Source organism: Galleria mellonella, unplaced genomic scaffold (assembly GCF_026898425.1).
Source record: "Galleria mellonella isolate WM207_F2 unplaced genomic scaffold, CSIRO_AGI_GalMel_v1 utg117, whole genome shotgun sequence".
In the NCBI taxonomy this organism is placed as follows: Eukaryota; Metazoa; Arthropoda; class Insecta; order Lepidoptera; family Pyralidae; genus Galleria; species Galleria mellonella.
Window position 1 is genome coordinate 9,135,165 of NW_026441980.1, and position 10,251 is coordinate 9,145,415.

Sequence of the window (10,251 nt, forward strand, 5' to 3'; positions counted from 1 at the left end):
CCTGGAAACCGTAGTGGTTAATTCTTATTCAATTGGTCACTATGAGCCAACTCACCTGCTTTCATCCTAGCCTGTCACACTTCACTAGTACCCCACTAGCATATACCGATAGCGCATGCGGGGTTACCATTCCATCTCCACTCATTAAAAAAAAGTACATGCTACTATATCTAGGTTACCTTTTACTACTGTAAAATGTTTGGTTATAATGGAATATCACAAAACAAAATTATGTAGGTTATTTCATGAGTAGGTGAAGGAAAAGAAATAAAAGGCCATATTGTGGATCCACTTTCACAGTTTATTTACAATAAACTTAATTCTATAATGCTGGTAAAAATATAACTAACAAACATAACAGTTTTATTAAGACAAAGATTTGTCGCATTCGAATCATAATAATCTTTGGCCGATGTCGTCGTGGCAGTAAATCATAGTATTGTAATTGTTATTATTTATTATTATTTAAACACAATATTTGTCGATGTACGCCTAACAATTCAACACAATTTAATGCAATGATATCTTACATATTTTCCTCTGTACAATCGACCCGTTCAATATAAAACCCCATGCGGTAAAAAATAATAACATAAAGAAAAAAGATAATATATTTGATATGTAGAAAAAAGATTTTTTTAAGAGAGCATTTTTAACGGTAAATTTTCTAACCAAGAGACACAAATTTTGTTGGCAATGTTTTTTCTTCTGCTGGTGGGTGAGCCGCCAGATACTCCAAAGCACGCAGAATAGCAGGTGGGACTGGAGGAGGCGTCGGCAGGATGTCACTCTAAAACAAACATTATCAGTTTAATTAAATATACTTACATATTCCTGAACTTACAAACTTTATTTTAATTTTCAAAGAACGTTACAAAGAACTCAATTTGAATTTTTTTTATGATTAAACACTTGGCGATTTTATATATAAATATTATTAAAATATGAAAATCATATTTTAATTATATTTATGCGGGTTTAAATCCCATACACTTCGAAATTCTTTAATCACTTAATAATTTTATTTTTTGAAATAACGTCCAATTTACATGAAAAAGTTTGCTGAAAGAAATCTCTTATTAGAGATAAGTTCGCCTTTGTACATTATGTTCAAAATGAATTGTGGTTAACATTATATTTTGTGCACAATAAAGAATAAAGATAATGATAAAGATAATTATTAGAATGTGATTATCATATTTATTTATATTTCTAACTCAATTTAATGTATTCTATTATTCTAAATTTTATAATTATATAGATGTATGGACACAGTAGCTAATAAATATAAATAATGAGTTAACTTTACATTAGGTTGATATCCGTTTTCATCAGCGACATACTCCACATTTACTGGTGTACCATCAGGAGCCACGTAGTGGTAGGAGCCTTGGGAAACCTGTCAAAAATAACATTAGTTTTTATTTTGATATAGATAAATAAAGTCTCGTTGATTGGTTTACCCATAAGAGAGATGTCTTCCATTCAATGTTTCAAATATTTAGTTATTACATATTATTTCAATAATTATATTTTCACAAATGCACATAGTATTACCAAAATATATTAGAACAATAAGTCGGGTATATACTCATTTCATTCTAAGTAACACTACGCAAACTCTGCCATAGGTATTACGGATTTTCCTTCTCTTGTTTATTCTATAATTATAAGTAAGTTATCATTCCCGCCAGCATTCCCATCCTAATGAACTCACTTAACAGTCATTATGTTTAGTATGCAGCAGCTATACAACCTTTGGCAATAAGCAAAGGTCGCTTGCATTTAAAATATTCGTAATATATAAACTATTACTAATCTTCTAGTCTAATATTATGACTTCACGAATATAGGGAGACATATTAAACAGCTGGAAATACCGGTATGTATGTAATAAATTACAATTTAAAATATTTGCATTATACTGTAAATGCATTATACTATAAATTTAATGAATTTAATATTGTTGCTGGATTACAGTATAATATATACTTTTAAATACTTTTCTATTAAAATAATGTAATGGTGAGATTCATAATTCAAGAATATCGTATAAGACTCTCAATGATGACTTATGGATGTTTTATGCTCTTCAATCTTCAAAATTAGAATATCGAAGTCGAAAGAAAAATATTGTTTTCTTGAAAATAATACTTACCAGAGCATCAATATTGTCTACGTTCTTTAAAGTACCGACGGCAGAAGCTGAAATTCCGTTTCCTGTTTCATATCTGAAATCGTCAATAATTTTATTTAATGGCTATGCTCGCAAAAAGTTCATTAATCACTATAATTTTATATATATATATATATATATATATATATATATATATATATATATATATATATATATATATATATATATATATATATATATATATATATATATATATATATATATATATATATATGATTACCCAAAACTACCTTTATCATTACACAGCCCACCCGATGTTTCAAAAAATGATAAACAAATTATATATAAAAGACAAGAAAAATGTTATATTTTTTTTATAATTAATAATTATAATCTGTTACATATTTAAAAATAATAACTTCAGTACAAGTAAATAAGTACACAAAACATTGTATCAAATCAATTAAAAAAACAAGAAATCACAGGGAAACTTTGTACAAAAGTCATGGGCATAGCCGTATGGTTCCGGTATAGAATAGATCTTTTCCTATGGGTATCATAAGAGGCGACTGAAGGAGGATGCGGGATGGGCAACAGCGTCCCTCTTAAAACATCTCCAAAGCCTAACTGCCGTTGCCAATCCGCCTGCCAAGTGTGGCAACTACTGGCAATACCCTCAGGCGGGAAGCTTATGTTCAGCAGTGGACAGTTAAAAAGTGTTTGACAACCACAGTTAGAATTTTGACAATATTTTAAGAGGGACGCTGCTGCCCGTCCCTCGACCACTAAATTTTCTTAGTCCCCTCTTACGACACCCACGGAAAAGGAATTCTTGATTTGTTCTATGCCAGGACTATACACAGCATAACACCATAGTCCTCAATAATAGCAACGCATGAGAGATACCATGGATATGATTATATCTATAGAAATGATTATTTTAGTTTATTTACCATTCTAAGATTAATAAAAAAAATACTTGCGCGTAATCATATCCATCAGGTTTCACGTCGATATCCGATCTTAATACTGGTGCATCCACGTCACTACCTGAACTCTTGACAGGAGATGATGGTGGAGCATGGGTTACTTTAGCAGGCTGTATTGGTTGGTATGCAGCCGCGGCAAAACAGATACACGTAGTTAAAACCTATAATATAAAAAAAGGAATATTATTATATCTATTTTTTATTTAATATTGTTAAATTGTTTTTTTGTGTTGTGTTTAGACCATTTCTACTTTATAATTTATTATGAATAAATGATAGTAATATACAATTGAAATGAAAATTTATAATAATATCATTAAACTTACGAAAAACCTCATAGTGATGAAGTCGTATCTCGTGAGTGGTGAGCAACAACGAGTGTGACAACATTCAAGTGTATCCTTTTTATATAAGTTTTAAAAATAAAAAAAGAATCTTTGTTTTAAAGGGTACTGACATGAGAGTGACCTTGCCAAAAGTTTAACCGCGCTTCATTGGTCATTTGCGCGTTATATTAAATTCCATAATTCTTACTTTTATTTTTCTAATAGACATATATTCGAATCGACTTTATTTTAGATAGTCAGGTTACTTTTTTTTATACAACTTAATGGCTAACAAGCTGACGGCCCACCTGATGGAAAGTGGTAACCGTCGCCTATAAACATGAGCAGTACCATGGACATAACAGAGTATACTGTTTCGCCCATGAGTAAGTTTAAAGTTATGATTTCAGGTTTATGACTATAATTATTATTATACTAGTTAAAGTCCACTACTTTCACTGATATAAAGAATTAACTTTTGTAGCCTCTCTTTCCTTCGTGACATAAATTTTCTTTGCATCATCAAGTGTGTATTATAGTGAAAAATATTATGTTTTAGAAATTTTTGGAAAGTTTAGAACTTTCCTACGATGAATCGCTATACTAATTCAAAGAAATGCCTTTGCTAAATGCAGCAATTAACATAATAACAATAGAAATTGGGCTATTTACCGATGCTTATAAATTATTTACAGGAATCTGTGTTACAACAAAAGAAAGCGATGTAATAGAAAATGGAGACCTCTTCTTTATCATTTTGAAAAAATATTATCTATTTCTTCATGTACTCTAAATATAATTTTTAATGTATTACGGTTTTGAATACATTACCATTTTGCTTCATGTCCCAAATACGATAGTGTATTTATCTAATCAAGTAATTCTTTACACGTACCTACATTATAATAATATGGCACAGACAAACACTTTTGATATTCAAAGAACGAGTCTAAAATTTTGTTGTCTAATAATAATTATAAACTTAAAATGTGACTCTATTTTCTCACTATCTTTGTTGTAATTCCAGGAAAAAAACCGTGATATAGAAATAGGTCTATATGAATTGAAAAAAAGATATCATACACTAATCTTGATTTGAAGAACTTCTGCGTCTTTAATTAAAATGTCAACACCGTTCAACGTGCATTCGTTACCAAGGTTTTGTGAATTATTCATTTTACTTCAACTAGTTAAAATTCTTTATCCATATTATGTATCCGGCATAAAAAAAAACAGTATCATAAAAATTAATAAGTGCCTAATAATTAGTATTTATTATTTGGCCCACATATTATCAATATATATATTATAATTTCGCTAAATATGGACAGATGTATGACATAACTATTTATAGATAGAATTTATATCAAATTATTCGCATAGGCTCTTCTATCTCATTCATATTTCTACCACCTTTGATGTTTATCTATGCTCACATAGCTATTTCGATTTGAATGATAAGAAAAGACAATTAAATTATTAGATACGAAGGCGTGATATTTCTGTCCTTCTTTAGTAATTAGTGCCCATTTAACAAAACATGAAAGGTACAATGACTGTCACAGTATGTTCTCCATAATGCATCCGATGCAATTTCATCAGATTTCGTCAGCCTATTTCAAATTCTATATAATATAAAAAACTTGCCAATTCCTCTTATCAATTCTTTTCGTCAATCAAATTAAAAGTCTTATTTCAATTTTATAGCTTTAGCTACTACTGCATGCAAATTATCGACATATGGGTCTCAGATGAATGATACTTCTAGAAAGCCTTTCTTCGTATACTTAGGCATGTTTATATACAGATGAAAAAAGAAACCAAAATTATATTAAAAGTTTATACAAAAACAATTATCTACTAGTATATATGTTGATTGAGTTAAACATTTGGCGAGTCAGTCAGGGTAAGATCGAGCAATCAAAACAAAACAAAACTTTTTATATGTATAGATTTATTCTTAAAAAAAAATGTAAGATGTCTAAATTTAACTACGTGCCATAAAATATTATAATCATCTGTCTGACCTTGTTTATGTTGATATAGATACATTTTTATATATATTATTGGAATATATAATAGTCAAGTATAAAAATATAAAACAAACACAAACGCTGTTTCAAAATAACGAAATGATGTACTTATAAAAAAGGCCGATAAGCCAAATGAACCTTCAAAATGTCTGTGCCCTATACATATTATCTATAAACATCAAAATGCTTAATCATATCATCTGCACCTCGTACTCGTACACATCTTCTTTATTATAAACCTTTGTTGGGTTCATTTTTTTATATAAGTAAAAACTAACCATATATATTATTTTTTTACGTATATAACTATATATTATTATATGCAACCTACCTTAACAAAACAATACATTCTAACAGTAATAAACCACCATGAGCTTTAGAGTAAAATCACACTATATATCTAGAGGGCGCCATAAGACCATGTGAGATGGCAGACGACCACGTCTATCCTCTGAATATCACTATGAATATATATATATATGGTGTATTTAGCACTGAAATACATTAAATTATTAATTAAATAGGCAACAAATATTTGAATGTCTATACATAACAAATTCAGATGAGTATATTTTCTTATTTAAAATTTTTAGGGCGTGATTTTTCAGTAGTCGAATATTAGTTTTTTACTTATTTTTTTCATAACAAAATACTTATAGATACGCTTTAAATATGGAGAGATGTTTGGTTCACAGCTGAAGCGTGATTTTAGAAATTACTTCCAGTTATCGGGTGCATACAAAAAATTCGTAAGCAACAGTTAACAATATATGGTTTACATATTTGAAATGTGCTAATTAAATCCTTTAATTTGATACGCAATACCGCATACTTAAAAATAAATTCTATGCTGATTTTATATCCTCTACAAGACGTCACATTCAGTTTAACAGATAAATTTAAATAAGATAGGTAAAGCCGTTAAAGCGCCAACAACAAATAAACTCACTTTCACGTCTATAATATTATTAAATTAAAACTTTAAACTATCCAATAATTTCTGAGAATTTTTTCCGTCATTAAAAATGATGTATTAAGAGGATATCCTCGACCTTCGTGATGTCTGAAAAACATTACGATGCTGACCAAGGCACCAATCGTAAACCAAAACCGCAGGCATCTACGAAACTAGTTTCAACTAAATGTCAACAGCTATTATTACCACCTCTACGAGAGGTCACTGAGGTCAGACGATGTACTATGTGTAGTCATAAATAACGCAATATTTCTAAACAATATTATATATAATATTCAATATTTATCTAAAAATAATTATTTTAATACCATAGTATATATATATAAATATACAACATAACACTAACTTAAAACTTTATAAACGTATATATATATATATATATATGTGTGTGTGTGTGTGTGTGTGTGTATGTGTGTGTGTGTGTGTGTGTGTGTGTGTATATAAAATGTATACAATTATTACATCTAGTTATAATAAATAGTAAACGAATATTATCCTCTTATAAGATAGATTCATGCCCATCAGTGGGTCTTTAATGATTTATTATGAAAAGGCAATACAGAAACAGTGTTATGGATGATGGTCTTTTTTTAATGGGAAATGTGCCTTTTACGCATACCGAGACTATCAAATATGTACAGCAAAAATTTTAAACATTTTAAAATTACTTGTCTTCATGTGAAATGTTTAAAAAACAAAATACAATATAATTGCTGATTTGAACCAGGCACTAAATATATAGCAACTGCTTCTTCGTCAAGTGGTTGAAGGTTAATAAATCAAGAAAGAATGGCTTTATTCATGCTAATGGAATACAATAAAGGAGCTCCAATAGAAGTTGAAACGATGAGCATAAAATCAAGTTAGATGACACATAGTAACAAATACAAAAATTAACCACGACGACATCTAAGGGAAACCGTGTGGAAGTCGGTCGAATAGGGTCCTTTCCCCCTTCCTACCCCTTCCTTTTTATTAGACGATTTAGGTACAGATATGTGGAAATGCTCGATATCAAACAATTGAGTTACCCTCTTAACAGGAAATAATTGAGATCGGAAATTTAATTTGATTAAACATAATTTTTTAAATTGGATAAAGCTACTCATAATATCTTGTCAGAGCATTAGAAGAATCGCTAATTACTAAGTCATAAATCTAAACTTTCGTAACGTAACATTAAAATTATATAGATATTAGATATGAATAGAAACTCTCGGAAGATATCAAATATATATGTCAGCTACCTTGACCTGGCATCAAAGTGTTATAGAACTGTTGGAACTGTTACAATGATAATTTAAAAAATGTATGTCGGTAAGTAATTAGTTCAAAAAAACAAAATGCTTTTTAAATCCATTAATTAAAGCTTACTGTAAATTTATCTTACGTTCTACTTCTGATATATAACATATATAGTATATACCTTGGCAATCTGTTAATTAGATACTATTTTTTTATAATGATACTCTATATTAAAAAATATACACGCCCGTAAAAATATTATTATTATTATATACACTCGCGAGCAACCAAATCGACTCAACCCTCAAGGATTTAACCATTTTTTTACCATTTTACCAAATTTTTACATTTTTTTGTTTAATTTCGAAAATACGGGACTTAGGCCCTCTTCCTACATTCCCATTTTTCCTACTCTTACGTTCAGACATCATTTACTTAAGAAATAATTGATGGACTTCAATAATGATGATATCAAATTAAAGCTGACATCTTAAGCTTTCGAATGCCATATCATTTTTATAATTGACATTTGTCGTTTTAGTAAAATCAATACATATGTGCGCCGTCAAGGGTTGAGTCGATTTGGTTGCTCGCGAGTGTATAGTGTATATATTATACTATATGAATGCCATCTATTGAAAATTAGTGGAATGATCGATAAAAAATTATGAATATATATTTAAATATAAATGATAATGGATTAATAAAATCATATAAGCAGCCAGTGCATTTAACTTTTAACTAAAATATTAACTTATAGATGGAGCTAATATATATATATATATATACTTATTTAAATTGCGAGGTTTTGCTCGTTTGAATTTTCATAACAAAAATTAATTATATCCAAATTTCATTTAAAATTAATTAAATATAATTCAGTAGTACTCATCTAAATAGCTTTTAAATGTGTAAACATTCAAAAGAACATTAAATTTGAATTATTTATTCATGATAATCCTCTACAAACTTCTGTAATTTATTTACAGAAATAAATGTAAATATTCTTTCTTTTTTTCCTCTACCTAAAGGCTGTCTGTAAGAAATTGCTTTAGCGATAAGATCGACGTTTGTACTTCATATGTTTTTATTATTCATATTAACCTAATAACATTAAAATTTAATATTCTGGCAATATGTAGCCTCCGCCTTGCCTAGTGGTTTTTCGAATGTACAAGTACGTGCAGAATATTTATAACTTCAGATGACGTCTTTGCCCAGGTATGTTAGATAACTTACCAAATTAAATTTAAATCCGTTTAACCGTTTATGTGACAAACAATCTGTAATATTGTAAAATCTATATAATAATGAGAAATACTGGGATTTAATAAAAAAGCGTAAATTATTTGTACAAAACGTTTAAATTAAATGTATTTACAAAATGATTATCAAAAGTATAAAAAATAAATACATGCCTCAATGTTTCTATGAAAAACATAGAACACTTTTGAAGAAGTTATTTGTAACTAATTTATTAATCATTCTAGTTCACATAGTGAATATGAATGACTGTCGATTGATTTCATTATCAGTAACCTGTGTATAAGCAGGTTTAATTAACTTAATTTCTATTTTCAGCTTGTGGAGGAGCGGTAGCGAGGAAATCAAGAGCACGTTGGATCGCTGCGGGAATTGGGGGAGGAGTGGGAAGATGAGCACCCTGAGGCTGGAAACCGTTTTCATTAGCAACATAAGTCAACTGAATGTTGCTGCCATCGTCACTAGGATACTGAAATTGTCCCTGAACTTGAATAGCAGGCTCCTCGGCACCGACATTCTTCAGTTCACCCTGCTCCTCAGCAACTATGCCATTTCCAGTCTCATAAGAATACTGGTACGAGCCATCAGGGTTGACCTGGCTATCTTGACGAATAATCGGTATGGGCTCGGTAGCTGGGCCTTGTGGTGCAGCGCAAACGACTGCCAATAAACCCAGAAATACCTGAAAAATAGTAATTAAATTTAAATTCTGTGTCCGTTAAAAAGTTCCTTCAATAACTTTCCTCTGCAAAGTCGATATTGATAACTTTGCTAAATATTTTCAATCACTGCACACAATTCTGATGTATGTTATCACTGAATATCTTTGAGCACTGTCACTGACACTTACAATGGTCTTCATGTTTGTGTTTGTTTGTTGGTGAAGGCACTGAACAATGTTCTTCTAACAGTGCTATATCGGTATATATATGGACGGGTCACTATGCCGCCTACCACCTCTGATAGTATTGCACCATTTGGCACGTCAGAATAAATCCGACAATATAATGTCTAAGCCTACTGTTGATGTGCGCTTGCGTGATTTCTGCATGATTATAGTTTAATCGATATACATATGGCAAAGCTCGTGTATGAAATAAAATAATAATTTACTAATGTAATTGCTAGTTTAACTAACAATTAAAATATTAATAGTCAATTATAATATGACTAAAAAAGCTTTTGTTACTAATATTAATTTACATTTTTTGCCTACAATCAGCAAGCCACATTAGAATGGCCGTGTTTCGATGTATATATATATATATATATATATATATAT

At 29.7% G+C, this 10,251-nt stretch overlaps 2 protein-coding genes across 2 annotated transcripts; both read right to left on the reverse strand.

Moving 5' to 3' along the window:
• Positions 1–280: 280 nt before the first annotated feature.
• LOC113511627 (larval cuticle protein LCP-17-like) lies at positions 281–3,607 on the reverse strand. The gene is made up of 5 exons (XM_026895298.3): positions 3,453–3,607; positions 3,121–3,287; positions 2,159–2,231; positions 1,310–1,399; positions 281–790 (listed from the first exon to the last, which is right to left on the reverse strand). The coding sequence occupies exons 1-5, from the start codon at positions 3,462–3,464 to the stop codon at positions 668–670; spliced, it is 465 nt and encodes a 154-aa protein (XP_026751099.1). The 5' UTR covers positions 3,465–3,607; the 3' UTR covers positions 281–667.
• Positions 3,608–8,957: 5,350 nt separating this feature from the next.
• Positions 8,958–9,907, reverse strand: LOC113511628 (endocuticle structural glycoprotein SgAbd-8-like). The gene is made up of 2 exons (XM_026895299.2): positions 9,820–9,907; positions 8,958–9,651 (listed from the first exon to the last, which is right to left on the reverse strand). Exons 1-2 carry the CDS (start codon positions 9,829–9,831, stop codon positions 9,271–9,273), a joined length of 393 nt encoding a protein of 130 aa, XP_026751100.1. The 5' UTR covers positions 9,832–9,907; the 3' UTR covers positions 8,958–9,270.
• Between the last annotated feature and the right edge of the window lie 344 nt (positions 9,908–10,251).

Excerpts from the sequence above, each read along its gene's own strand:
- LOC113511627 (XM_026895298.3), bottom strand. Across the intron at positions 1,400-2,158 it reads TAGACAATATTGATGCTCTG|GTTTCCCAAGGCTCCTACCA; the intron begins GTAAGTATTATT and ends TATTTTTGACAG. Across the intron at positions 791-1,309 it reads AAAACGGATATCAACCTAAT|AGTGACATCCTGCCGACGCC; the intron begins GTAAAGTTAACT and ends TGTTTGTTTTAG.